The sequence below is a fragment of the Aspergillus ambiguus genome (assembly GCF_047715705.1).
Source record: "Aspergillus ambiguus strain CBS 117.58 unplaced genomic scaffold BDV59scaffold_28, whole genome shotgun sequence".
Lineage (NCBI taxonomy): Eukaryota > Fungi > Ascomycota > Eurotiomycetes > Eurotiales > Aspergillaceae > Aspergillus > Aspergillus ambiguus.
In genome coordinates this window covers 178709-206458 of record NW_027395541.1, presented here as the reverse complement: position 1 = coordinate 206458, position 27750 = coordinate 178709, and the positions used below count along the sequence as shown (strand labels likewise).

Sequence of the window (27750 nt, the reverse complement as noted above, 5' to 3'; positions counted from 1 at the left end):
TACTGTTAGCAGTAGTAATCGCAAGCAGTTCCATTTTAGGCTAGAAGTGCGAGGGAATTCTTGATCGGCCTGTGGGCATAGCCACACGGGGCACCGTAGACAATGGCGCCCCCCCCCCAAAAAAAAAAGAAATCTGGCTTTGCTTTCATTGCCATTCGGTTAGACTATACAAGGCATAAAAATTTTTTTTTGGAAACATTGGAAATGTATTTATTTGGTATACCCAGTTGAAATGAATAACATGAGTAGAAGAGTCTAGCCTATATACCTTTCCCCTGCCCTACAGTGTCCATGCCATTCCCTGCACATCAAACAGAACATCTAAAACAGTGGAAACGTAACGCGATTTTCGTAGTCAATGTTGTCCTTCTGCCCTTCGATGCGTTCACGGCAGGTACCGAAGATGCGGTCCCAGAGACGGGTTTGCTTGCCATAGTTGTGGCTCTTTCTCCATCCATAGCGGTGGTGCAGGTCATGGTCTTCAATTACCAACTCCGCGTCAAAGAGCTCAAGTAACCAGTTGATAGTAGAGGGGGCGCTGCCATGAACACGAAGGCCGCTATGTCCGATGATCTCAGAGAAGACCACGTACTGATAGCAGATGTACCATTCGTAAAAAGACATGGGAAACCCCATCAGCTTCAGAGTACCGTACGCAAGGAACGGGATGCCCAGAATATCCATCATCTCCTGCTCATGGTCGGCATAAGCCCCAAGGAGCGGATGGGGGTGTTTCGTCAGGTGGTGGGTGCGGTGGAACTTCCAGAGTGGCGTCACGGAATGCATCAGACGGTGGTACCAATAAAACCAGAAGTCCACTGTGATGCTATATGCTCCAGCTTCTAATGCTAGCATGCCCCAGTTGAAAGAGAACGGGAGCTCCTTCGGTCGGTAAGACAGATAGATGGACATGGCTAGGCGGAGTGACGGGACGGAAAGAAGCTCCGTTGCAACCCTTTTTACCCCAACGTCGGGGATGTCGTCTCGTTCATGCTTATCTCCGTCCAAGAACCCGTAGACACGACCGAGGCGGCGAATGGTTTGCATTAGATGGATACCTGTTCCATAGAATGTTGTGGTATACAACCAGAAGACGCCAACTGGGTGGAGGCTTCGGCCAAAATATGTTACGTAGGCTTGCTGGAGCGCCAGCGGAATAACGGCGTGTAGTATAATCCACAGGTGAATGGTCCATTCGCGCACAGCTGGTATCTTTTCATTCTTGGAAAAGACAGGCGGCTGTGAGTTGAGAGGAGTAAGGCGTGTGCCCAGAAGATCAAGAAGCCAGTGGGATGGCGTCCATTGGGATCGGTCACTATCGCGCCAGGTGGACACCATAGAATCCGTGGGATTGCTTTGAGTGGTAGTTTTCGTCGCCATTTTTGCTGATATGCTCTCCTCTAGGGAAGAGGAGAGATGCAGGGAACCAGATCTACAGATCCTTATATCCCTGGTTCAAACCCAAGTCGCTCGGTATCGAATAGGGCTACATCATGTGAAATTGACGATCATCAACCCCGCCTACACCTGTTGTAGGTTTTCTGTCGTTCCAAAATTTCTACCCCACGGATCTGCCCCCAACATGTGGAATACTCTTGGGGATTGTTGGGAATGGGACGCTGTTCTTGCGGGGAAGAACTAGCGCCCGTAATTGGGCCAAGTGCTTTCTGTGAAGGCATCAGCCTCGGTTCACGGGTGTTTAAGATATATGAAGAATTCAGAAAGTTTGTGTAAACAGACAGTGAGTAGAGGATAGGCTGAGTTGGGTCTCTTACCAATGTCAGAAAGATACCAAATCTGCACAGATGACATGAGTTGGCCGGACTTGGAAGCGATCAAACAAGCTCGAACTGAAGACTGAGGACCTTAGACATGATACCTTGTAGTCGATAATTTCATTCTCGAGGGCAATCATGATGCAACATCATGCTCGTATTCTGGGTTTTAGAGACAGACGAATCCGAGCAGGAGGGTGTCTACATGATGCCCGTTACGGGGTGGCTGGTCGGGAGTGTCACCTCGAGCTGTAATCCGTATTCAACTGACTTATAATAGTCCAGTATAGTACACACTATAGATCTGTATATGACATGTGGTTGTACGTCCTGGATGAGAGAAGATGCATAGAGGTAAATACCAAATGGGGTTAGGAGATGCCAACTTTGTTTTAGATTAATAATCTTATGAATATTGTACTAGAATTGAGTCATGTGTTCTTCATGCAGGATCTGCCTGATACCTACTGCGTAGGTAGGTATATCTACCTGCCGCCAGACTGTAGGGAGATACAACCTAGGGTACTGATACTTACGAGGTGTCTACCTTAGGTGCCTTCCATATTTAGGCGCTCGGGTCGGGTCTGGAACCAGATCAGACAGATCGTCAGGTATCCCGCCAATCACACCCGTTAAATACCCCCCGGCCCGTCACCACCCGTAATTACCAACGACATCACGCCCCTCCAACGTCACAATTTTTTCCGCCTCTCCTCCTCCTCTACTTCTCTTCTCTCTTCCTCCCACTCCATTATCAGCTTCATCTTTCGGTGAGTGATTCCTTCTGCTCTCCTCCAACATCCCGGTCTCCCCTGTCCCTCCTGCTACTGTCCAATCCTATTTCTTCCTTCCTCCTCCGTGGTGTCAAAAGGATTCTGCCTAGTGTGCACCCTATGCCCTAAGACAGCAGCGCCATCGTCTAAAAATCTCTGCACCCACCATTGATCTCTCCCTCTCCCCCTGCTGCTTCTCTTCCCCTCCCCCTTTCTCGTCCCCTTGAGGATAAAATCTCTCACCAATATCGTCTCGCTGACCGCCAATTCACTCAGCGTGATTTGTCCTGTCCGGTTTTTCAGCCAAACTCAAAATCGACCACTCCGTTTGCTCATTTAATTCCCTCCACCAGCTCCCCAGGCCTTTGGAATCCACCAGTTCCAAAGGCTCCCCAGCTCACCACGGCTCTCGTAGCCTCGTCACTCCCTCTTCGTCAAATTGTCGCTACTCGCCGTCCCCGGAACACTCTTAACAACATTCCACCTCCTATTGGTTTCGTCACCTGTGAGCTCGTTCGGTGCGCCATTTAATCCCTCGCTCACGCCCGCTCAATTTATTCCCTCTCCTCCTGAGCTGCCGCATAGGACTTCTCTGAAGGTTCTTCCTCTTAAGGAGGAAGGGTCTAGGAGGCTTGGTCCAGTCAACTTCGGTTGCGAAAGTTTTCGTCCTCCCTAACACGCAGTCTGCTCGACTGTTCTATTTTCTCTTCATACATCTTATATCTTTTGACTATCTCCGTGTGTTCCGTCGCAGCACACATGGTTATGGCCCCGACTGCGTGTGTACCTGCTGAAGCGTACATGACTATACCTGACCCCAATTGGAAACTCAATCATAGTCAACTCAGCAAACATGGAGAGGATGATCTCTCGCAATCTACGTTGGCTGCCAAGGATCTCGTCCTCAATGTTCTGAAGAAGCGTGCCGCCGAGGTCAATGTTGACGAATGCGGCCCCGGTGAGGAAGATGCCTTCTATGTCGCCGACATGGGAGATGTTTACCGCCAGCACATGCGCTGGAAGATGAACTTGGGCCGCGTCCGCCCTTTCTACGGTATGTGCCTCTCGCTCATCCTGAGTCCCCAGGACTGATGTTGACTCCTTTCCAGCTGTCAAGTGCAACCCCGACCCGGAGATCCTGCGCCTCATGGCTAAGCTTGGAAACGGTTTCGACTGTGCCTCCAAGTCCGAGATTGACCTGGCCTTGGCCACCGGCGTCGATCCCGCCCGCATTATCTACGCGCAGCCCTGCAAGACCAAGTCCTACCTGCGCTACGCGGCCCAGAAGGGTGTCAAGCAGATGACCTTTGACAACGCCGACGAGCTGTACAAGATCAAGGATTGCTTTCCGGATGCCGAGCTTTACCTGCGCATCTTGACCGACGACTCTACCAGCTTGTGTCGTCTCAGCATGAAGTTCGGTGCATCGCTTGATGTGGCTCGCCAGCTGCTCCAGTTGGCCCATGACTTGGATCTCAAGGTCGTCGGCGTTAGCTTCCACGTCGGCTCAGGTGCCGAGGATCCTACTGCCTTCCTGAAGGCGGTCCAGGATGCCCGCCTGGTGTTCGACCAGGCTGCGGAGGTCGGCCATGAGCTGCACACCCTGGACGTTGGTGGTGGCTTCACGGGCGAGACTTTTGAGAGATTCGCCGGCGTGCTGAGTGAAGCGCTGGATGCCTACTTTCCGCCCCATATCCGGATTATCGCCGAACCTGGTCGCTACTACGTCGCGAGCGCCTTCACCCTGGCGGCCAATGTCATTGCTCGTCGCGACGTGCGGGATCCTGAAGCCCCCGAAAATGATGCGTACATGATCTACCTGAACGACGGCGTGTACGGCAATTTTTCGAACATCATCTTCGACCATCAGCACCCCGTGGCTCAGATTCTCACCTGTGCGAATGGCCCGAATGCTGCGACTTCGGGCGTCGCCTATTCTATCTGGGGCCCTACCTGTGACGGCATTGATGTTATCACTCAGCGCATCACGCTGCCGGGCCTGCTGGATGTTGGGGACTGGCTGTTTTTCGAGGAGATGGGCGCCTATACCAAATGCAGTGCCACCCGCTTCAATGGCTTCGCCGACAACCATGAGGTGATCTACATCTCTAGCGAGCCGGGTGCGTCTGCACTTCTTGAGTATTGATTTGATTTTGTGTTATATTTGATGTTCATGTTTGTCGTTCCTGCGGAAGACGTCCATAATATTCAGTGAAGTTCTATATATGATAGAATAGATCGGGGGGTGAATTGATTGTTATTCTTCTCTTGGATTATAGCCAATATTATTCGTAGTTTTAGTCTATCAGGTATACTGATATGCATTCTATCATGGTGATTTATCTGATCTACTATCTAACTATCGTCATCATCATCACAGGAGCCAGCTCCACTTTATACAATGCACCGTCTAAACCAATCGCTCGACAACTAGCTCCGCACCCTCATCTGGTTCTCCAACTTGCACCAAGCCCCCAGCTTCGAGCTTCTTCTTCCACTTGGCCGACTCGTACCGCGCCAGTATGAATGTCAGGCGTGCAACAACAACTGGATCGGCAGACTCCGCCACAACATCGGACGGCGTGCAGGTCCAACGACCGAAGGCCCAGTTCAGAATGTAGTGCTTGGTCGGCCTGGCGGCGTCAACTGCCCGGTCATCCATATTATCAGACGATGCAGCGGGCGGTGACTGCGTCGAACACCGCAAAATCCCCTTGATCCGGTAGACCTCTTCCCTCGATGCCGACAGCAGCAACTGCTCCAAGGACGACACATTGACAGTCCGATCAGGGAGCGCAGTCTTCAGGGTGACGGAAAGAACCTCCACCTCAGACTGGTGGTGCGCATGTCCGTCACCATGGCCATGATCATGGCCATGGTGCTGACCGAGGGCCTCGCCTTCCTTATCCCCATCCACAACCTTGGCAAACAAGGCCCCATCAATGCCGAGCAGAACATCCTTCTCGACGCGGCCCTTGTCGGACTTAACCCACGGTGTCTGCACGTCGAGGTCGCCCACCCGGTCGAGACAGTCATCAAACCGCCGCTCCGACACATTCTCCCATTTGTTGAAGATAATCAGGTCCGTGTACTTGGCCTGCAGCTTCGCCGTGTACGACGTATCCTCGTAGCCCTCCCAGTTCTCCACGTCGATCACGCTGATGACCCCGTCCAACTCAAACGTTCCCGGTTGCTCCCGCTCCAGCCGGTTCACCTCCATCGCCAGCGTCGCCGGGAACGCGCTTCCGCTCGTCTCGATCACGATCCGGTCCGGCTGCACCTCGTCGCGCAGCTGGTTCAGCGCGTCGCTCAGCTGGCCCACCAGGTTGCAGCAGATGCAGCCGTTGAGGAGCTCGCGCACGCCGGAGATCGACTGCGTCGACGCGAGCTGCGAGTCGATAGCCACATCGCCGAATTCGTTCTTGAGTAGCGCTAGACGGTACGTTGCGGGGAGTTGCGGGATAAGGTTGAGCAGGAGGGTGGTCTTGCCGGAGCCGAGGAAGCCCGTCACAATTGTAACGGGGATAGGCGCCATTGTGTGCGGGAGTGGCGTGGGTGGCGTGGTGGTTGAGAGAGAGAGAAAGAGAGTTGTACAGAAAGATGGAAGTTGTATGGAGGGGGATTGGAGGGGTCGGCGCTATTCCCGATCGGGACAACCCTATATTTCCCGATTGGGAGGCGGAACTATAGATTTGTACGGCGTGCGCTGTGTTATGCTGTGCTCGAGTCTCTAGACACTCCTGTCTTCTACATCCTCGCCCTCGGCATCTTCACTATCACAACATCCTCGCTACTGGAGTCAACTGTCGAAATTAACGTGCGCCGATCATTGTTGGCTAGTCCGTGGTGGGGCATTCAATTGGAGGGTGCAGATTTCACGCGGGACGAGATCTCTGTTTTTTTTTTCCCTATCCCACCACCCGCGCTGAAAAGTCAGACAGCGCATTTCCTCAGTGTCAAATTTGAATCACGAAACCTGTCAGGTGGTCTCTTCGGACATCTTCGAACAGACCAGAAAAATGGACCCCCTGCGCTATCTGGCTCCTCCCCAGCCGTTCAAGGAGATCTCCCAAGCCAACAAGAAGGAGATCAAGGAGAGAATCAATTTTGTCAGCGCGATCGTCACGCACCCACACTTCGAAGTGCCCGACGAAGCACAGGAGGCCTTTTTCTCCTACCGCGATGCCTGTCAGGCGCTGATTGACTTCTTCGAGGACCCGGACAACAAAGAGGCGCGCCAGAGCGCCCTCGCCCAAGTGACCGAGTACGAGAAGTCCATGGGCAACAACGGTCCGCTCCGCTTGTCGTTCGACCTCGCCACGAAAACCAAAATGGGCGAGGAGCTCGACAACCTGCACAACATGTGGGTCTACGAGCGGTACTACAAGTACCTTCCACAGGAGGAGCTGCAGCGCCAGCTGGAGCGCAACCATCCGTCGTTGATGGCGGTTGACCCCTGGCACAAGGACTTCTGGACGCCGTTCTACGGTCGTCTGGAGGCGGAGAAGGACGCTTTCAACGCCGTCCTGACCGGCCAGAACCGCCACAACGAGTGCCCCACGGCGATTCTGCTGGCGCTGCTGTGTGAGCGTCACACGCTCGACTGGGATGAGACCGTCGCGCTTATCAGAGCGTGCGCCTGCGAAGACGTCGACCTTCCCGAGGCGGACCTTGCAGGATTCCTGAAGGCGCGCGACGCGCCGGGGCTCGCTGTGCGACTCGACCGGGATGAGGCGTCCATCTCTCTGTCTTGTGAGTTTGTCCGGGGTGTCGCTACTATTGTGCTGGCGTTCTTCTCAACGACCCTTCCGGAGACTCTGTTCGACACGGATGAGATCGAGCCCAAGAACTGGAAGCCGAAGAAGGAGTTGCTGGACCGGTTCGAGCTTTCTGAGGGCCATGAACAGTCCATCAAGCAGCTGTTCCACGAGCTATATCAGGAGATGGCCAATGACGATTCCGACGATGACATGGACGTGGACGATGGAGATTTTGAGGATTGGGATGACGAAGAGCTCGATGAAGCGCTGTTGAGTGATGGTTCCGAGGATTACTAGTTGGATTGGACCTTTTTTGCCGATGAATATATACCCGTTTTGCCTTTGGAAGTCATGTTTGGAAGTGCCATGGCTTCGTTCTATCATTAATATGGACCGTACATAATAGACCGCCTTGATACGAGAAGGAAATACAAATGTCTTGGTATCATGATAATAGATTGTATTGCCAAGTTAAACGCAAGCTATATAAAGTGGAACACAGAATCACCCAAAACCCAGACCCGAACGAAAACAAAAAATATATATATTAACCTACCTGGCCATATACAAAACTACACCGTAGATAAAATGTTGAGGTCGAAGCTCGATATTGGCGGGAAACACTACAAAGTAGGAGCCATCGCCAGGGTACCGACATGTCTCAGCCAATTGCAGTGTGCTCCGGCCGGGTGATGGGCACTACAAGTGTGTCCCCATCGAGAAACAGTGATATCAGACTGAAGGGCAATGCAGTTATCCAGGAGGTCACTAGTTAAATTGGACATGTATCGACTTTACTGTGCAAACATTCCTGTAGAGAGCGCTAGACTGATTGTGGAGACCTTCATGTGTACTAATCGTACTACTCCCTATGGCCGTTCAGGTACAGAATAACGAAGCTTCCACACTATATGTACCTCGATCATTACTAGTAGGTAGGTGAATAGAACCGCACAGATCCCTTCGGAGGTAACTTGGAGAGTGACTTGATGTTCTAATATTGGGATTTGGTTCCACGCGCGTATTTCTGGTTTCCATCTCTTCTGTTCCTAGACCAACACACCTGGGTAAACCTTACCTTTCCCCTCATTACCTCACTCCAGGCTCACATTAACGCCTGAATTCAGTCACTTTATCTTCTTCTTTTCCCTGATTTCTGATTTCAGCACTAAACGTTGGCTACACCTTTCCAATCTAACACTTCTTCAAGCCCAGATGGATCGCCTTACCAAGGGTTTTTGCACCCTTACCCTGCAGGGTCGCAATCTTTTCAAGCGCAGACGACAGGAGCAAGGAGACACCCAAGGCGAGGATTCTAACAGACCTAGATTGCAGCAGCGGGAAGGGAGCCCAGCTGAGGATTCCAAGGCAGTCGATGCCCAGAAGGCGCTAGAAAACCTAGGAAGGATCTGGGATGTCGCCCAGTACTATCACATCCAGAACATGGGATTGATGCTATTAGGACGACTGGGAGTCCACGTTGAGGATCTTTTCATCAATTCCGATGGCACATATGAGGACACTGAAGCTCAGGTCTTTTTCCTTCCAGGCCAAGCGGAAGAAACAGGACCTGAGCATGAGGATTCGAGTGATAGTGACTCAATGAAAGGCCTGGAGTTCGACCCTACCGCTCGTGACAACGAGGGAAATCCCGGTAAAATCCGACCGCAAGGGAATTTTGAATGGAGAACTCTTGACTTTGCACTCGAGCTTAGTATGCTTGTTGATAACGCCTTCCGTTGTCAAAGAAAGACCAGGGATGGCTGTATGTCTCTCAAAGAGCGTACAGTATGGAAGAAAGCGTAACTAGTGTCCAAGATGCCCGCAAGCATGCCTATCCGCTAATAGTTTCTTACCCAGTGACCTCATTGGAGAAATCCTGCTTCCCCTCTATAGTAGTGCTGTATACGCTCGACATGAGTGGCGTCCTAGTCTGGGATGGGTTGCCCGTAATGGTATGCCACATGTCATGCTTAATTCGCTCCATGAGGTTGTCGGAAGCGAAGACGATATGCTCCAAGGCGAAGTCATGTCGATTGTTGCTACTATTAGCTCGAAGGTAGTCACTGGGGGCCTACGCACTCACAGAAATCTTCCGGTTAGTGATATCCTCTTGCCGTCTTTACTTTCGAGCTCAGTGGAAATTTCACGTACTTATGCCTCTCAGATCATGCTGTTCTCCTATATGGGCCTGCAAGGAAGAATTATCCAAGCTCATTTGGATGATAACCTGAGGCTTGTCATTCGTAAAAGCCCCTTGTACGACTTTACGACTACACTTCCTGACAGGAGCCGAAGTGCGAAGGACCTGTTTGTGCAGTTTATGTGCAGTACCCCGAAGTAATCAGCTTCAAATTGATCTTCCATTTGGTGCTATGACATCGTTTATACTCGTGGACGTGGATGGGATGGTTGTTCGTTTTTCATTTATGAAATTGTTCTCTTGATTGATATGTTAGGTCTCTTTCCCTGTCTTGTTAGACGTTCACACTGTTTTCTCGTGCGATAGTAATTCTAATATGCGAGTTTTGCTGGATGCTAAGGCGAGCCAGAACAGCTATCCGTATGGGTAAATATCGAGACCCGCAGCATTCCAAATCCCTTTCCCCCCTACCAGGGCGAGATGAGACGCCGGATGTGTGCTATGATATACTCCCTCGGCATCGGGTTCTTATCGCCAAGCTATATGTTGTTACCAGCATTGGCGCCATATCAGATCTGGTGTGCAATTCTCACCCACTATCATACAAAGACCTCGTCACCATGAACTCAAAATTGAACACGATGTATGCAGCCCTCCCGAGCTCTTGCAAGTTCTGACTCATGTCCGAGAAGTTCGAGGTCCTGGGCGCATCTCGCCCCACTGGTATGGTCGATTTGTGCTTAGTAAACAATGGATATCTTTTTAGCAGCCAGTATCGCATGCTTCCCTGTGGAGCATCACAAGGACCGGCCGACCCGCCTATGTTGGAAGTGCGAAACCTGCTAGAAAAGAACCTAAACCATTTGGAGCAGCACAAAAAACTTGTTAAATGAAGCCAGCAAAGTAGTTGCGGCTCTGACAGTCGTTCTCGGTAAACACCAGGAGCCCAATACACACTCTGCAATAGACAGAAATAGGTGAAAGCCCAAACTATCACCGCAGAGATGTGAATCTAACTAAGCTCGAGCGCACCATTCCAGGCATGACCTCCTTTGATGATCTCCCTTTGATGATGGCAGAGCTCGACCCTGCGGCATTTCCGTCATTGCCCTCAGTTCCAATGACCGACTACTGGACGTCGCTCACCGCGACGGCACCCGCCCGACTTTAAAGTAGGAAGTTCAACAGGCCACTTTTCTCCATATTATGTTGTTCAGAGTTGGGAAGGAAACCGATCGGCTTGCTTCACCTATATTGGTTGGAGTAGCCAGGGCTAAAAGGGCACGCAGGTAACATATAGTTTTTGTCGGTCAAGGCGCTCGAGAGCTATTACTGGCCTTGCTCTTTCGTTAACGCCGTTCGAAATCACTGAGCTGGATGAGTGCCAAGCGGATAACTTTGGCGATCTTTGTTAGGATGCAGACCCGCTGTTTACCCTAAACGCTTAGCTGCATTTGGCGTAATTCGAACTCCTCCGGCTCCAGCTCTTCCCATTAAACCCCCTGTTTGCCCACACCACCTACTGCGATCTCTTGCGTCTCTATTTGGAGGACCTCATAAAGTTCCTCAGGCGAAAATTAAGATAATCTTTCTTTCGCCATTCTAATCCATACCAGGAGGCGGCCACATCTCGAGTCCTCAAATTTTGAGAATGTCTCTCCTCCATCTACCAGCAGAATTGCTATTGGTATTAGTGACATTCCTGGAGGCCGAAAGAGATGTCAACTCATTCTCGCGGACCAATATCAAGTTTTACAACCTCCTAAACCCATACTTGTATAAACGAAATGCTCAAAGTTCGGAATCCTCGGCGCTGCTATGGGCTGCTCGCTATGGAAATCTGGCTACAGCTGAGAAGTCTATCGATGCAGGGGCAAACCTCATGGCAAAGGAGTTACCTAGGGAAAGTGAAACATGTTATTTGGAAACTCACGCAACAGCGTTATCCCTTGCCGCAGAATATGGGCACGAAACGATGGTTAAACTGCTACTTGACACCGGGCAGGTGGATTTAGAGTCGAGGGACTACCTAGATTGGACCCCATTCGCACACGCCATAGGAGGTGGTCATGAAGCGGTGGCCAGATTGCTACTCAATTCTGGGAATGTGGATCTAGAGTCGAGAGACGAGTTGGGTTTTACACCGCTCATGCATGCCGCAGAGAGTGGGCATGAAAAAATGGTAAAACTGCTACTTGAGACTGGGCGGGTGGATGTGGACGCAAGTAGCTACTACGATTTCACCGCATTGAGCATCGCTGCAGAGAATGGACATGAGGCAGTGGTGAAGCTCTTACTCGAGACGGGCCAGGTGAACGTGAATCAAACAAACTCCGAGCTTTACACGCCAATATATCGTGCCACGCGGGGTGGACATGAGAAGGTGGTGAAGCTGTTGCTTGAAACTGGCCAAGTGGATCTAGACTTGAGAGACCCTGAAGGTCACACGGTGCTGGAGTATGCCACAGAATCTGGACAAAGAGCGATAGTGAGCCTTATAGTTGAGTCGGGGCAGATAGACATGGACGAACTTGAAAATTAGTAGACGGGTCTCTTGAAACACAGTCTAGATGAATCTTGCAATAAGCCAGTAATACGTAGATGTTGCATCTGGAAGATGAAATTATCAAAGAACAACAATGATCAATATTGACACTCCAGAACTATGACGAGGAGTGTGTTAACATTCTCTGTGTGTTGGAGATGTCTTGAGCGTAAATTGGGTTGTATTTGATTTCCCCGCCAATGGAGCTTCATCTGCGGAGGTTAAATCCGGATGAACGACGTCATCCGGCCGTTGATGTCATTAATCCCCTTGCCGGCTTAAATACTTTCTGTTTCCCATGTAAACCCATCCGTGACCTCTATGTTTACTTTAACCATAGATACAATCCAATTGGATGTGTCATGTCGTCCACAAGAGGTTCCAGCCATGAGGGCTCTATGAGCCATCCTCCTAGGAGGTCAACCGATTCCGAGAACTCAATAATGAGCATCGAAGGCAGCATCAGTGACCTCGTGGGGAACTCGATGGAGGAGATGAAACGGAGGGTTTGGGAGGCCAGTGACTCGGTCCAAAGTGCTTGGGCCCAGCTTCGCTCGATGGTTACTGGCAAAGAATCGCACAATGAAGGTTAGTGACTTCACTTTCTACATTTCTTATTTCGCGCTAATCTGTGCCTGGGGGCAGATAAACCGGACCGAGAAGAAATGCGACGCATTAATTCCATGGAAAAGGAAAAGGTTGCGGAATTTCTAAGATACAAGCACAGAAGTGACGCGCACTCTCGCGTGAAACGACCATAACCGGCTTGCACTTGGCATCGGCATACTGCTTCATATCCATGCGATAGATTATCCAAGACCTGGACGGGGTTATGCGCATGTTTAGAGGACGGCTCTGAATCCATTATCCAAGCGACGATCCAAGCCCAGGAAGTCAACAACTTGGCCTAGATGGTCAATCCCCCAGAAACCTTCGGTCTCGCCCTTAGAATTGGTACATTCGAACCAGGGAATACCAAATGCGCCCGACGTGAAGGCTCGGTCTGTGTTTCCGGATAGGATAGCCTTGGTGTCTGGCTGGTTCATCTGTCGTAGTCGTGTTAGTATTCAAGAAAATGCTTGCGTAATTTGCAAATATTCTGAACAGTCAAATTGGTCTGGTCAACATACCGCACTAAGTATTTCCTGTGCGTCGGTCTTCCCTAGGACTTTTTCTAGGACAGGAGCGAAGCCTTCCGGCTGGCCAATCTTTGCATTTCCCTGCGCCCAGAAGGAGTGGTAGAGAGCTTCGACGGTTGGAACAAGCTTGTTGGGAAGCTTTTGAGAAATAGCACAGAGTGCGCGTTGCGTTCCCAAGGTCAAAGGGGGGAAACCCTCGGGAGAGCGCTCAACCATGGGTACAGAGAAGTATTTAGCCCAACGGAGTCGCTCCTTTTCGACCCAAACTTCCTTATCTATAGAAGATCTTCTGTCAACGATACACGTTGATCGACGACTTCTATATCGTTAATAGCGTAGCTTACTCTTGATCTTGATCGGGGGAGTGTTTCCACAAGCGTTCACAAGACCTCCGAGGAAGATGGGAACATAGTTGATATTACACTTGGCAAACACCGGGGAGTTCTTTCGGCCCCGTTAGTCTTTATGCAGAGGCTGTTGAGACGCCGTGAGGGGAGCGCGATATTCCTTACCCGAAGAATATGAAAGGCGATGTAGCCAAAGGGACTAACAATATCCAGGTACAGGGTGACGCGAGGGACGGACATGCTCATGGCACTCGAATGTTCACTTCCCTTAAAATTAAATGAAATAAATGGATCTTTCGGCGGAGTTCCCAACAAGCAGGGTCCAAGGTCGTCAAGATATGGTGCTGAGTGATGTTGGAAAAGGCCCCGCATGTCTTCAGTCAGCCATCCGGCCGATAGCCGAGGCTCGTCCGATCAAAGTATACGATCTTAACTATATGCCAATGCTTCATATTCGCTGCATGGTGTCCCACTCAATTATATCAAGTCGAGCTCCTTCCATACAACGAAGCGCGCTTTCCATCGAACGGCATGACCTTCTCTGGGGAGAAAGCGCCTCCCGGCAGATCAAAACAATTCGCGATGGTGCCGGTCAAGAAAGATCTCGCAAGCATCATATACTGAGCATACCTACTTCCATCGCTGCTTTTTTACAATTTCTTTGGACACCCAAACACAAACAGCGAACTGATTCCAGCACGAATAGCCCCTACAGAGATTTTGACCCTAGACGAACCGCCAACCCATCCGCGTCGATGACCTCCCAGGCGGTTGCACTAGATTCAGCCAATGCATCTGAATCACAGGACCTCTACGATCCTGTCAGGGAAAGGCGCCGGCATGCGATTTGCTTTCATCGCCCCCCTGTGTGGGTCTCGGTGCCAGAGTCATTGACTAGTTCATCCAGCACTAGGGATAAGTGCAGGCCGTGCTTACGATCGACAGACGAAGGTATCTGTGATGAGCTGAATGGCTACATCACTGACGGTCTTGATGTTCAGTCCCAGAGTGGCCGTTCTGCTTGGTTCTCAAGCTGGGGGTCGCGACTTTTCGGTCATACAAGCGGAACTCGAGAAGCAACCACAAGCATTTCTGATACGTATCAGAGAACTCCTCTGCTCGTAAGCCGCTCTTTATAGTTGCATGTTTCATGCTAACGCGCGTCTTAAAGGAGGCCTGGGATGGATTTAACTCGCGGTGGGATAGTACATCCTCATCCGATATGGTAGTCTGGCCAATTCTCCAGAGAATCCCAAATACTCCGCCACCACCTTCATTTCGCCAGGTAAAACCAACGTTATGTATTCGTTTGAAATCCTATCGCGATGTGCGCTTAGCCGCCGAAGACAGATGGGCCATAGAAGAGGGATCCCTTGTGATCAGCATTGACCCATCCTTCACTTTACACCCGCATGCACAGGGCTCCGATGAGCTCGACCTTGCTAGTGGTGATATCTATATCGTGTATCGGTTGTACGCAGACCTTTGGGCCCTCTGTTACAAGGTCCCTCCTACGCCGCAGGGGGAGGACACAGAAAGCCTTCGCCTTGGCTTTCTACCTCTTTGTGCGATAACCCTGGCAACAAATTTTGGCCCATTTGTCCGACGATGCCGCATAACTGCCACATGCCATCAGATGTCTGATTCGAAATACCCAGGAAATGGACTACCCGTCATGCCGCCCCAGCGATCTCATAGTCTCAACGCAAGCAAGCAGCTCTTCGAAGGGTATATAACGAAGATACCGCTACCAGACGTTGTTCACAAAGCTCTGGGCAGCGCTTCACTGGATGAAGATACGGATTTTATTCCTCTCGACTCTACGCTGGAGCAACTACTTTCAGGATTTGACCGTGGATGTCGACTGCGAGCTTTGGGAAGGTTGGGATCAATCCGGAAGATTCGGACAGCCACTATATTCTCCAGAATACTGGCATACCCTGATAAATTAAACATCTCCCAAGAAGATCGGACTAGGCGATGGAGCACAAAAACAACAGACCGCGCTCATTATAGCTATCATGGCAAATCACGAGGAAATAATTCTTCGACAAGCGAAAAATTGAAAAGTTTATTCCGCGTATCCAAAGGATGAGAAAAGCCGCATCCAGATATAGCTTACTTGGCAACCGAGATGATAGGCCTGCATTATGCGGAGGACGTTGTTTTAAAAACGGTGGCTGTATCTTACATCACAAGACCTCATGATATCATGATTTCAATTACAGCCACATCAGTATATAAACTTCAAGCTGCCCCATGGAAACAGGCTCCAGCCCACCATAACCTCCTGATCTCATATCCAAGCATGAAATTTCGCAAAGATGTCCTGGTCAAGCGCACCATCCACGGAAAGGGTTTTAGAATCCTACTATGAGCAACAACGCGAGGAGCAAAGCGAGCTCAAAACGGGCTCTGACCTGTTGCCAATACCCGATGGCGATCAACAGCCTCACCTCTTACCACCACCGTCTCGCGATTCTACTCCATTCTGGGCACGATTCAATTCCCGACTGCGCGATAAGATGATAGACTCCTGGAATAAGGGCCAGTCAAGCAAATGCCATTGAAGGATGTACTCGATGCGGATCGCATTACTCTGAAAAGTGACTTTAATGTTGCGGGGAGTTGGACGAATGCAATTTGGGGGTATATCTGGATATCAATGTATCCGGTAATGATATATGCGTATGGAGCACAGTGATGTACAGTCATGTGAGATGATGCGGGGACTTCCCCCCGATGTCCGCAACCTGGCAAACCTGTAGAGCTCATGCAGGGACTGAGAATCAGCGGCCAACCACTGACGTCGGCCTCTCCATCCACAAAGACTTCGTAGTTCGCTACAAATGTATCAGTAGTGATTTTGAAGTGCTCGTCGCGATTCTGGCGCGATGTGCAATGAGGGTCTTGGAATGGGCTTATGGACATAACATACTGTCCACACGGTCAAATCAAGCTTGTAACTGGCAGGCACATTATTGAGCACCATTTTACTTCATTCGTAGAAGGCTAGGGCGTTGCAAGGGGCTCCTTTGGTCTGCCGGGTCGTCGTTCTGCTCGGCCATAACAATGCAATTCGATTTGATCTACCTGATCATGCTGCGATGGGAGTTGCATGTAGTCCGTGTGCAAGTCAACAAGACCTGCAGATTGCATAAGATCAAAAAATATAGATTCGCTTTCATGCCGTCTCTTCAGGGCCACCAAGACGACAGCATCTGGTGACGACTGAACTAGCTTTGTTAGGACAGAGATGAGCGCAGGCAGGCTGTCTGCGTTGTAAGTACAATCCGATACAAGGATTAAGTCAATTGGGCCGCTATGCAAGTCATTAGGGAGTTCTTCGTCCCAGTCAAGCGTCTGGAAGTCCAATGTGGAAGACCGGGCCAGGGCGGAAACGGAGATGTTCTGCGTTACAATTTCTGCAACTTCAGGAAGATCCGTCAACAGAATGGAGGCCTGCGGAAGGAGCTGTGCCAGGGCAATGCCAACAATGCCACACCCCGAGCCCAACTCGATGGCTCGAAGAGGGGCGCTGCGGTCTGTTTGGAGGAGATTTTGCAGCAACGGGACCGTCCATATAGGGTCCCCAGACACTATATGTTGAAGATAAATCACGGATGCAAGGGCAGCATCCCTGTAGAAGATCAGTACTCAAACTATTAATGATAGGTATGAACAGAGGATACCAGATATGCCGGGCTATGCTATTGCCGGTCTCTTCCCAAATCTTCAATTGCAGCTTGTCATTTGGTGCGAAGCGTCTCTCGACGAGCTTCTCAGATATGAGAGGCTCTGACCCTCCAAACGGTGCGCTGTACCCAGATACCACTAGAGGCACACTGGCTTGCCCCGAAAGACGGTCCGGAGATGGTGCAGACGGCTTCCGAACGTCACCAGCAGTGACGCTCAAGACAATTGCCTTTTGTAATAACTGCGAAGGAAATGGTCCAAGCGAGATGGCAACCTCGCGTTTTCCAGCTCTCCACTTGACAGGCTCCTGATATATGACTTTCTCCGTCTTATGGAGAGTCAATGAAACAAGTAGATCCACATCTTGAGCTAGAAAGGCGTCCCCCAGGTCTGTGGTAACGCACAGAAGGGCGGAGACAGTCACAACATTGGGCTTCTGTTTCTGGAACCGAGGGGTCTTTAGGAACCGGACGTAGTAGACCATGATGGTAACAGGATGCAAAGCAGCAGCGTTTTGTATGGCCCGATTGAGCGAAGGAAAAGGCGCGGCACGTGGGGCGCTGACTAAGACCCGGAGCGATTTGTCGGTGATGCGGCCGGAGTGACTTATCGAGACTACAACTATCTGGATGATATCATCGCCCTCGACTGCTCGTCTTTCCCTCTATACCTCCCCCCAATCAACATAGGAGGTCGATGGCATCGCTTGAGCAGCGCTCGAGTTACTCCGACCTCCCCGTCCTTCTACTGCGTGGCTTCACTCTTCCCGACTCGTTTGCCGCGGTCGCTCCACTCCCAAGATGATGCGCCCTAGGGACCCTCGGGTTCGCCAGCGGATCAACCAGATCTCCCACAATCTGGAAACCGCGAATGAGACAGCCCAAGAGGGTCTCTATACGTTCTCCCAGAACTACGTTGTGCCCTGTCTGGCCTCCATTGGCAACTGCGTCTACGCTTGCACTTCACCCTGTCTTCCAACTCGGGAGGACCAGATCCGACGACGTCGAAGGGGTCGCGCCGAAGCGGTCTTTGATTTCTACGATGATTGGGACAATGATGATTCGGACGACGGCATTCTCGGCTGGGGGACCGGGGAGCTGGACCGGTTACTTGCGGGGAGTGGTTTGGCGCGTGGTACCTCGGAGCAACCGCGCCGCCAGCGGAAGATGAGTTATGGCACTCGACGCCCGAGACGGAAGAGCAGCGTTCTGGCCCCGGACGACTGCAATGACCCTACTATCATCCCCAGTTCTTCATTTCTGGGTTTCCTCGAACGCTTCCCCTGGAGGTTCGGGGCAAGGGGGATCAAGTACCGCCCTTCCGCGGCTGATCTGCAGGAGCATCCGGCTGGCATGCAGAGACATTCCTACGAGAACGAGCCCCTTATGGAAGAGCCCGAGGAGCTAGAGGGCCCCAGTTCAAATAGCAAGAATGGACGATATCGCTCTTCCACGCAGTCGTCCAGAGAGACTGCGAACTCATTGAGCTCGCGTGGCGACCTGATCCCCAGCGACGAGGAGGAAGACGCCGTACCCCTGGACGATGAGTTCGCCATGGCTCTAGGTAGTCGGCGCGACACCGGACTGCTGGAGTCGGAAACACCACTGGGTGATAAACCTGCCAGCATGAGGTCGACGTCCGGAACGTTCAGCCTGGCATCGAAGGGCTCGAATAAAAAGAAGAAAAAGAGGCACAGCGGTCGATTACGATCCCCTCGGAGCAACAAAGCAGAGGTCACACAGGATATTACAACGCCCTCGATGATGGATCTACAGAAAGAGGAGGCACGGGTAGAGCATGAAGAAGAGTCGGAAATCATACGGAAACGACTCGCTGCTCGGCACTTGGCCTCGAGTCGGGGTTTAAAGCAGAACAATGACCAGGTACTACCGTCGCTCATGTCCCCTAATGGATTCCGTGCGCTAACAATGACAGCCTCCGCCATTTTCCCTGCCATCTCGCTCCCCCACTGTCTCATCAGAAGCCATAGGCCATGAATCCTCTGCTGGGACTCCGAGAGAATCTATTGGGGACAGCGATGTGTCCCTCGAACCCACGGGCCATTCGAACCCTCGATCATCCGACGATTATTCACGAACCGAGCCCTTTCCCCCATTGCCGTCCACACCGCCCCCGGATGCTGAGAACCGCTATCAGTGATACCCTGACAACTGGACATCAATCACATCCATCTAACCCCCCAAAGGATGAGTAATCGAACCGTCAATCCAATGTGCCAGTCCATTGACAAGCGCCATTATCCTATGATGCACAACAGTTTGCAGGCCAAACTTCCGAGGTATATGTATGCCTAGTACCGTGCAACGACATTCCTTGCTCTGGTGCCCATCTTATACTGTATTATACGACTCATGATGTGATCTTATACCCGATATGATTAGGAAGGAACGAATAGTATTAGACCCGTGGTCTTCATTGGATTCTATCATTACAGTAGTTCTACATTTGAAGGCGTTGAACGCATGTTCTCGCGTTTTTAGTCCGCCCTGCGTAGGCTGATAGATCAGAGCGGGTCTGAAAAACGGAGACAGAAAGTGTACCACAGATGGGTTCACATTTCTCATAGTTCTTGCGCTAATCTCCTTGTCGGAGTGCCACCATGCGCCAGTCATGGATTGAAGCCTGGCGATGAGGCGAGTTTCTGCTCTGAAATGCGCGTGGATAGGATGAGACCGACAATTCTCAGATCAGGAGGGGAGGGAAAGTGCAGAGGGAAGATGCAATATTGTACAACCAGGAGTATATACACAGCTTTTGCAAGTCACAGGCATTAGTAGAAATACAGGGATATATGGTACATGTCGGGTACACCAAAAGTCTATGATCTTGATATCTTCATGATGTGGCGTGCATAAATCGGGAAATCAAAAGTGGAAAGATGCATCTGACGATCTCAGGCAGAAGTATCCTCACCGCCGTTCATAGAAAGCTTTCTCACCTCCCAATCATCGGAATCAGCCCAGTCTTTCTTTTCGCCGAGCAAGCAGACGGATTGTCGGGGTCCATCGACCAAGAAAGCTTGTGCCGCTTCGTTGACGTCCTTCGCCGTCACATCGAGAACCTGTTCTCTCCAGCGCTGATCCATCTCATGAGTGACACCACTCATGAAGTATCTAGCACCTTCCTCATCAACGCTCATTGGAGCATCAAGGCCTTGGAAAATGCCCAGCTTGGCCTCGTTCAGCTCTCTATCCGACCATTGGCGGTCTCTAGCGAAAATACCACTGTTCTGGAAAACCTTCAGAGTGTTGAGAGGGTTCGGATCCCGATAACTCGTCAGTGCAAAAATTCCTTTGATGGGGCCGTTGCTAGCGGCCGCGCCATACGCGCCTCCCTTCTCTCGAATCTCAGGGTGGAGGTAGTTGTGCGTGAGGAGCTGGGAGAGCACACTCAGCGGGGCACTGGATGAGTGCACAAACGGAACTGTCTGCATGGCCAGACCTGAGTAGTAGACCTTATACGGAAGGTCATAAAATGCCTTATTCGCGGACTGCAGGATCGTGTCCGGCACAACAGTGGGCGAGCGGACCTGAGGGAGTCCTGCGAGCCATTTCTGCAGGATCGATTCATTCTGATGAGCCTGGGTAGGCTCACAGACGAAGCGAACACGGAGATTTTGGGATTTGGAAATGGCAAATGATTGTATCAAGCGCAATTTTTCGATCAGCTCAGCAAGGCGCTCGGGAGAGGTCTCGGCATCGCGCAGAAGGTCAGCAGTAGCCTGCAGCTGCGCAAGACCGGATTGTTGCTCCTGGACCCAGAAGCTCCGGGAGAGACCTGCTGCGGCAGCGTTGAGAGCAAACCGATGACCGGTGCCCGCAACGGCATCCAAGGCACCATTAGTGGTCAGTTTCAAGAGCTCTTGGATCATAGCAGGAGCGTATGGGCTAGTGAAGTCGGTCTCGGTGGTAAGGGTGGTGAGGATTTCCAGCATATCGGGGATGTTCTTATCCAGGGCGAATCCAGAGAATTGGAGACCTTCACGGAATTTACCGAGCTCGGTTGGCGACGACGTGTGGAACGATGAGCTGGAGATACCACCAGTTTTCAGCTTAATCAAATCCTCCCATTCTTCCATGCTCTTATTAGAGGTCCCAAGGCGCATGACACAGTCGTTAAACAGAGGCATCAGCAATCGAAGGTCGTCCGGGAGGTCGTCAAAAGCGTTCAAGGCTTGGAAGTAAGTCAATCCATTGGTAGGGGCCTCGCGCCAAACAACGTCAACATCGTCAACCTTTGACTCGCGCACCGGCTTCCGTTCCTTCTCTCTGGAAATGTCATCAACACGCAAAGAGGGCAGACAGCCCAGATCCGCATGCTGCGCCTCCTCCTGTGTTTGAAGCAACTGGAATTCCTCTTCCTTTAGCTGGGAAATGGCCTTTTCAATCGAACCGTATTTTTGGACGAGTTCCTTGAGCTTCTTGTCCTTTCTCTCCATTTCCTGGTCGTCCAAGTTCTTGTTGAATGTGGGAGTTCCGACCATTGTGAAGGTCAAACAGTTATCGTTCATCAGATACTTCTGCAGAAGAGATTCAAGGTAGCCACCCTGCTGGTATCTTCTCTTGAACTCGTCAATAATCTCGTTCCAAGCAAGCTCCTCCATCGGATTTGCACCGTTGAACCAAGAAGATAGCGTTTTCTCCATGACACCAATGCCAAAGTTTGCCGTTTTGTGTCTCAGGGCGAGCTCCAGCTGGTGGAGGAATCCTTGAACTTTCTCATCCACGAAGCCGCTAGAAAGCGATTCCTGATAGACAGTTTGAATCGCCTCTTTGACCTTCGGTGCATCTTCCTCACTCACACCGTTCACGCCAACAGAGAAGACAGGGACACGTCCGGAACCATCAAGGCCGGTGTTCGGCGTGAAGGAGGACCCCAGACCACTTTCGATCAGTGCACGGTACATGGGCGAACCGTATCCATCCAGAAGCAAAGAAGAGAGGATACCTGCAGAAAACGTCTCGACAACGTCCCTAGAGTCTCCCATATACCACGAGGTGGATGTCTTGTATTGTTTGTCTTCCCCAGCGAATGTATCGATAGGTCCCGGAACAGTGATGCTCACCGGACCATTGCTGAGATCCAAGGGTGACTTGACCGCAGTATCGGCCGTTCCCTTCTCGAACCCATCGAGGACAGCGCCGATTTGCTTCAGGTGGCCGCTCAAAGGCATATCACCGTAAGTCAAGAACTTGGCATTGCTGGGGTGGTAGTTCCGTTTGGAGAAATCAACCAGCTGCTTGTAGGTGAGATCGGTGATGTATTGAGGGTCTCCACCGGAATTGTTCAGGGCCGGAATGATGCTTTCTTTGTACTTGATGTAGTAAAGATAGTTTGCGTCAGATATCTGACCCTTCATTTCGTTGTACACGACACCCTTGAACAGCACGTCTTCGGGTTTGCCCTCTTGTGTCTGTGTCTGAGCAGCGCGAGGATCCTCCGGTCCTAACCGCCAACCTTCCTGTCGGAAATCCTCCTCTTTGAGAAGGGGGTGGAAAGTAGCGTCCAGGTAGACTGAGAGGAGGTTTTGGAAATCCTGCTGGTTGGTCGTGGCGAAGGGGTAGGTTGTGTGGTCGGAAGAGGTGAAGGCGTTCATGAAGTTCGAGAGAGATCGGGGCAGCATCTTGAAGAACGGGTCTCGTATAGGAAATCTGAGAAGGCGATCCGGTCAGCTATCGTTCGTGCAGTAATGTTCCAGTCCTCAATTGGGATCTTACTTCTCACTCCCGCATAATGTCGTGTGTTCCAGAATATGAGGGACACCAGTTGCATCCGGAGGGTTGGTCTTGAAGCCGACACCGAAGACATTGTTCTTGTCTTCTCTCGCGACGTGGAGATAGTCGGCCGCAGTCTTGTCGTGCGTTAACCTGATCGCCGTCAGGTGCAACTCGGGAACATGTTTCTTCTCCTGCACCGTAAACCCGTGGAGCGTCTCTCCCACTGCGGGATAGCTATCGAGGTTGGTTACGGTCGACGCGGCCCTATGCAGACGGCTCCATGGCGATAAAAGATTGGTCGGCTTGGGTAAACGACGCGGAGTAAGAGTACTCGGTTGGCGTAGAAGCGGCACTCGGCCTTTTCCGGAAGCTAAAGATCGAAACATCGTATGCAACCAGTGTCGCAGAAAGGTAAAGCGCCAGCTCGACGCTCGTGAAGATATAGTAGGTCCTCCCAAGTTTCCAGAGAGCGCTTAGCGAGTCGGGACTGGAGAAATCGGGAGAACCACGGGCCGGGGAGCACAACGGCAACACCACAGGATTGAGCGGGAATATGAGGGAGACGGGGAGAGAAATGCAAATCCGACAGACACCGTGAGCAGCTTGGAGAAGGATATGAGACGGAAGAGTTCACGAGGTGAAGGAGGTGAAGACGAACAGGCTGAAGCCAGCGGTGAGTCAGCAGCCCAATCGGGTAACGACGCCAAGACTGTACTCCGAAAGAGGCTTAGCGGAGGTCAAGTGCGTTTTCCCCCTCTTGGACGACTGACGGGGTTACTAAGGCAAGTCACTCACTGCAAGTGTTCTCAGTCGACCGACTGGACTCGATCCTCCCCAGGTCCTCGACAAGGTCTCTCTCCGCCCGTTCTCTCGTCAACGTCCTCCCCCGCATATTCGCTCGCCCTCCGTCTGGGAGTTCTTCTGCTGTCCCGTTCACCACCCCGTGGCCTTGTAGAACTGGGTTGCTGGGGATCGTCCGGTTCCATCACCTCCGAGTTCTCCAAGTCGAGGGAACGGAAATCCGTCTCCGCCCGGCGTGAGCGAGGGTGGTCTGGATCAGATACCTTCTTCGGACTCCGGATCGTCCCTTGTTCACTGTTCCTTGAGGCTACGCCCTTCGTTGGCCGGTTTTGTGTCCCACCACCACTGGTTTGGCCCTCTACCACATTTCTCCCACCGTCCCGTCTTCGCATTTTTCATCTCCGTGGGCGACCACGCGACCACCAGCGTTGAACCCGCAAACCGATAACCACTCGAGTCGACCTCCAAAGTCAAGTTTTCACCATGTCGTCTGCCACAATGTCGAAAAAGAACAAGGGGAAGAAGGTTGCAGATCCCAATGAGACGTCGAAGTTGCTCGCCGCCAAGATCTCTCAGCTGGAGCAGGATGCGGCTGGGGAAAAGGACCAAGAAGCAGAAATCGGTGCGTCGCCCTCATTTTGTCTCGCTATACACTGTGTCCTCTGCTTTCCCTCTGGTAACATGCGTCACTGACCGCCAATCGCCGCAGAACGTGAAGTCAAAAAGGCCACTCGAGATCTGAATCAACTCCTGAGCAACATCGAATCCCCCATGACCCGCTTGGAAACCGTCCACAAAAAGTATACGGAACTTTTAGCTGATATGAAAAAGTTGGATCGCGACTACTCCAAAAGCAAGAAGCGGGCGGATCAGTTGCAAAAGGACCAAGACAAAGGAAAGTCGGAGTTGAATAAGACGGTCACCATGAAGGACAAACTTGAGAAACTGTGTCGAGAGTTGACAAAGGAAAACAAGAAAGTCAAGGTGGGTTGCTTTGGATTTGCGCCGTGTTCCGCCGCCTGCGTGCAGACTAACGGCAGAATTGATAGGACGAGAACAAAAAGCTGGAAGAGACTGAGAAGAAAGCCCGGTTGATCGTAAATGAACGTCTTGACTCCCTTTTGTACGATATCCAAGACGTCATGGCGGCCAAGGGCAACCCGCGCAGCGAGAAACTCGATATCGACTTGGACGAAGCGTAAGCACCGACCCCAAAGCAGCGACTTTTCAGTACTGAGTCTCGATCCTATAGTTTGCGTGCCAAGATCAAGACCATCGGAGAGAAGTTCGAAATGCGCGAACTGCATTACCGGTCCCTCCTACGCAGTAAGGATGCGGAAATACAGTGCCTCACGGCCAAGTACGAAGAACAACGCCGCGCGGCCGAAAACGAGGCCACTCGTTGTCGCGCTCTCAGCTCGCAGGTGTCTACGTTTTCTCATACCGAAGCGGAACTCCGCAGCCAGCTCAACATCTACGTGGAGAAGTTTAAACAGGTATGTTCGACTTGGGAGCGGTCTGCCTTGGTTTGCTGATAATAATAATATGACAGGTGGAGGATACTCTAAACAACAGCAACGAGCTCTTCCTGACGTTCCGCAAAGAGATGGAGGAGATGTCCAAGAAGACAAAACGTCTGGAAAAGGAAAACCTCACTCTCACTCGCAAGCACGACCAAACGAATCGAAACATCCTTGAGATGGCAGAAGAGCGGACAAGAAACCACGAGGAGCTAGAGAAGTGGCGCAAGAAGAGCCATCATCTGGAAGCGCTTTGCCGGCGCATGCAAGCCCAAGGCCGGGGTCAGGGTCTTGCTGCAGAGCTAGATGGGGACGACGAAGGTACGGAGAGTGAATACGATGAAGACTACGAGGATGAAGAAGAAGACGAGGAAGGAATCAGCGATGATGAATACGACCTCGACAGCACGGACCGGGACCTAAACGGCGATCGAAGCGCGCCGCAACAGCCTGAAAAGCCCGTATTCGGACCACCGCCGCCTCCGAACCTCCTTGAGGCGCGAGCCAACGGAAACAAAGCCATGATAAATGGATGCCATTAGCGAATTTTTTTTGAAAAACTGTTCTGTGTGCTTTTGCTCCGGGGGCTCATAAGGTGCTTTCCCGGTCTCCCGAGGAAACGCCCCCCACTGTCCGGGGAAGTATTGTCCCATTTTGTTGTTCGGCATTTGGTCTTGATCGAATTTCATAAAGACAAAAAAATATCATGGGGAAACATGTACGGGCAATTCTGTTTAGTGGTGACGCTGGGGCTGAATGCGAGTGCACAACTCTACGATCATCTCGTAGTCATGAGGCTTTCTTAGTGCAAGATAGTCATCAATGCTCACCTGTCCGGCTAACCTGTTTATAGCTTTGGATCCTTGCTAATACTGGTCTTCTTTTTTGAGTTTGTTCCATCTCCTGTACTTGTACGCCGTGTATGCTGCATCACTCGGCAATCTCCAAGGCGTCTGTGGAATTTACTATGCAACGTCGCAGAACTATTTCACATATGAAAGAAAACTCGTCCCTTCAGGAAGAATGTACAGGTAATCTATAGTTTGCTCGAGGGGGAGACCTTGACGTAAGACGCATTTTGCTGCATGACCTCCACGGCCTGCTGGACCATCTCGCGCACAATCTCCCCGGCCGGCTTGATCTCCTTGATGATCGCGGAAACGTCACCCATCAGGAAGGGGATATCAACATCTTTGTCATTGTGGAAGTCGTGCTCGATGGGGACAATACCCTTGGCGGTCAACTCGGCGATCTCGAGGGGTCGCTTATGCCAGTCCTTGATGTAGTCGTTGGGCAGCATCCGCAACGGACGGCCGGACACGACCAGCGTGCGGGTAGTCTCGCCGTACTGGGCGCCCACGACGGCTTCCTTGTGCAGACGACTGGCGCCGCTCTCTTGGGAGGCGACAAAGCGGGTGCCAACCCACACGCCGACAGCGCCCAGCGCAAGCGAAGCGGCCAAGCTGCGGCCATCGTTCACACCACCGGCGGCGACGACCATGGCAGGCTTGCCGGTGAGGGGGCTGGTGTAGTTCCTGGCGACGTCGACGATGGCGGGCACCAGCACGGAGAAGGGGATGTCACCGGTGTGGCCGCCGCCCTCGCCGCCCTGGGCGCAAACGATGTCGACGCCGAGCTTCAGGGCCTTTTCGGCGTGCTTGGGGGCACCGACCATGTTCATGATGAGGATGCCGGCGTCGTGGAGACGCTTGATGACGCGCTCGGGCGGCACGCCGACGGCCGACACGAACAGCTTGGCGCCGTGCGAGATCACCACGTCGATGAGCTGGTCCAGCTTGCCGTTGGTGTAGTCGTGGTTGGTCTTGCGGGCGTTCCCGCCGACCTGCGGGAGAGCCAGGTCCACTCCAAAGGGCAGGGAGGGATCGCGCAGGCTCGCCTTGAGTTCGGTCAACATCTCGGCCAGCTGTTCCGGGGTGTATCCCAAACCACCGACGGTTCCCAGCCCGCCGGCGTTGGAGACGGCGGCGGCGAGGGGGGCGCTAGAGGCCTTTGCCATTCCTGCCAGCAGGATGGGGTGCTGGATTCCCAGCAGCTGGGTCAGAGGTGTTTGGATGGACATGGTTGACGGCGGTGGTGGACTCAGAGGAGAGGATTGGTTATGTGGTGGGGGGAGGATTATGTGAGGAGGGAGCTGGTGGAGGGTTAGTTGACACTGTTTTGTTTATGAGGAATGAGGCCACGAGGGAGGACGACCTACCCGTCGGTATCAGAAGCGATGAGCCGCGGTTAGAGGAGGGAGAGATGAGCAGAGAGCGCGAGGGAGGAAGTATAACAGCTTCACAGTGTGGCATAAGAGAGCATAAGCGCGTGGATCGCAAAGCTGGTGGGAAATGCGGGGAAAGCATAGGTTTCCCCGCCGGACCGAGGCATTTCTCCATTCAGCAGGGAGTCATACTCCCACGTTAGTTCACTGTATCCTGGGTGCATGATTCTCTGGTGATCATTTTGGAAGATACAATAGGTAGGGAGTAGGTAAGGAGTAGGTGTTCTAC

General features: G+C 51.8%; 13 protein-coding genes across 13 annotated transcripts; 7 read left to right on the top strand and 6 right to left on the bottom strand.

The window, feature by feature from the left end:
• Window positions 1–135: 135 nt before the first annotated feature.
• On the bottom strand, window positions 136–1260 carry BDV59DRAFT_183458 (sterol desaturase family protein). Its single transcript, XM_073690519.1, has one exon. The coding sequence runs from the start codon at window positions 1045–1047 to the stop codon at window positions 322–324; it is 726 nt and encodes a 241-aa protein (XP_073545724.1). The 5' UTR covers window positions 1048–1260; the 3' UTR covers window positions 136–321.
• A 1732-nt stretch (window positions 1261–2992) lies between these two features.
• On the top strand, window positions 2993–4826 carry BDV59DRAFT_76038 (type III PLP-dependent enzyme). The gene is made up of 2 exons (XM_073697050.1): window positions 2993–3602; window positions 3658–4826. Exons 1-2 carry the CDS (start codon window positions 3308–3310, stop codon window positions 4692–4694), a joined length of 1332 nt encoding a protein of 443 aa, XP_073545723.1. The 5' UTR covers window positions 2993–3307; the 3' UTR covers window positions 4695–4826.
• BDV59DRAFT_76032 (GTP-binding protein) lies at window positions 4827–6120 on the bottom strand. Its single transcript, XM_073697049.1, has one exon. It carries the CDS (start codon window positions 6081–6083, stop codon window positions 4959–4961), a length of 1125 nt encoding a protein of 374 aa, XP_073545722.1. The 5' UTR covers window positions 6084–6120; the 3' UTR covers window positions 4827–4958.
• Window positions 6121–6445: 325 nt separating this feature from the next.
• Window positions 6446–7733, top strand: BDV59DRAFT_183453 (uncharacterized protein). Its single transcript, XM_073690518.1, has one exon. The coding sequence runs from the start codon at window positions 6568–6570 to the stop codon at window positions 7603–7605; it is 1038 nt and encodes a 345-aa protein (XP_073545721.1). The 5' UTR covers window positions 6446–6567; the 3' UTR covers window positions 7606–7733.
• A 790-nt stretch (window positions 7734–8523) lies between these two features.
• On the top strand, window positions 8524–10622 carry BDV59DRAFT_203951 (uncharacterized protein; the record flags this gene model as incomplete). Its single annotated transcript, XM_073694352.1, has 2 exons — window positions 8524–9022; window positions 10492–10622. 2 exons carry the CDS (start codon window positions 8524–8526, stop codon window positions 10620–10622), a joined length of 630 nt encoding a protein of 209 aa, XP_073545720.1.
• Window positions 10623–10950: 328 nt separating this feature from the next.
• BDV59DRAFT_183452 (ankyrin repeat domain-containing protein) lies at window positions 10951–12103 on the top strand. Its single transcript, XM_073690517.1, has one exon. It carries the CDS (start codon window positions 11103–11105, stop codon window positions 11991–11993), a length of 891 nt encoding a protein of 296 aa, XP_073545719.1. The 5' UTR covers window positions 10951–11102; the 3' UTR covers window positions 11994–12103.
• A 55-nt stretch (window positions 12104–12158) lies between these two features.
• Window positions 12159–12937, top strand: BDV59DRAFT_76018 (uncharacterized protein). The gene is made up of 2 exons (XM_073697048.1): window positions 12159–12584; window positions 12642–12937. The coding sequence occupies exons 1-2, from the start codon at window positions 12197–12199 to the stop codon at window positions 12755–12757; spliced, it is 504 nt and encodes a 167-aa protein (XP_073545718.1). The 5' UTR covers window positions 12159–12196; the 3' UTR covers window positions 12758–12937.
• BDV59DRAFT_183449 (putative 2-hydroxychromene-2-carboxylate isomerase) lies at window positions 12159–13820 on the bottom strand. Its single transcript, XM_073690516.1, has 4 exons — window positions 13648–13820; window positions 13480–13579; window positions 13127–13410; window positions 12159–13042 (listed from the first exon to the last, which is right to left on the bottom strand). The coding sequence occupies exons 1-4, from the start codon at window positions 13726–13728 to the stop codon at window positions 12839–12841; spliced, it is 669 nt and encodes a 222-aa protein (XP_073545717.1). The 5' UTR covers window positions 13729–13820; the 3' UTR covers window positions 12159–12838.
• A 2674-nt stretch (window positions 13821–16494) lies between these two features.
• BDV59DRAFT_194660 (protein N-lysine methyltransferase family protein) lies at window positions 16495–17662 on the bottom strand (the record flags this gene model as incomplete). The annotated part of the gene is made up of 2 exons (XM_073692437.1): window positions 16495–17122; window positions 17175–17662. The coding sequence occupies 2 exons, from the start codon at window positions 17660–17662 to the stop codon at window positions 16495–16497; spliced, it is 1116 nt and encodes a 371-aa protein (XP_073545716.1).
• Window positions 17663–17805: 143 nt separating this feature from the next.
• BDV59DRAFT_75978 (uncharacterized protein) lies at window positions 17806–19434 on the top strand. The gene is made up of 2 exons (XM_073697047.1): window positions 17806–19061; window positions 19114–19434. The coding sequence occupies exons 1-2, from the start codon at window positions 17979–17981 to the stop codon at window positions 19336–19338; spliced, it is 1308 nt and encodes a 435-aa protein (XP_073545715.1). The 5' UTR covers window positions 17806–17978; the 3' UTR covers window positions 19339–19434.
• A 517-nt stretch (window positions 19435–19951) lies between these two features.
• cym1 (pitrilysin family metalloprotease cym1) lies at window positions 19952–23553 on the bottom strand. Its single transcript, XM_073697046.1, has 2 exons — window positions 22917–23553; window positions 19952–22850 (listed from the first exon to the last, which is right to left on the bottom strand). Exons 1-2 carry the CDS (start codon window positions 23300–23302, stop codon window positions 20093–20095), a joined length of 3144 nt encoding a protein of 1047 aa, XP_073545714.1. The 5' UTR covers window positions 23303–23553; the 3' UTR covers window positions 19952–20092.
• A 525-nt stretch (window positions 23554–24078) lies between these two features.
• Window positions 24079–26026, top strand: BDV59DRAFT_75952 (taxilin). The gene is made up of 5 exons (XM_073697044.1): window positions 24079–24339; window positions 24427–24701; window positions 24767–24915; window positions 24970–25213; window positions 25270–26026. The coding sequence occupies exons 1-5, from the start codon at window positions 24201–24203 to the stop codon at window positions 25777–25779; spliced, it is 1317 nt and encodes a 438-aa protein (XP_073545713.1). The 5' UTR covers window positions 24079–24200; the 3' UTR covers window positions 25780–26026.
• On the bottom strand, window positions 26027–27394 carry BDV59DRAFT_75953 (NAD(P)H-dependent flavin oxidoreductase). The gene has a single exon (XM_073697045.1). It carries the CDS (start codon window positions 27315–27317, stop codon window positions 26274–26276), a length of 1044 nt encoding a protein of 347 aa, XP_073545712.1. The 5' UTR covers window positions 27318–27394; the 3' UTR covers window positions 26027–26273.
• Between the last annotated feature and the right edge of the window lie 356 nt (window positions 27395–27750).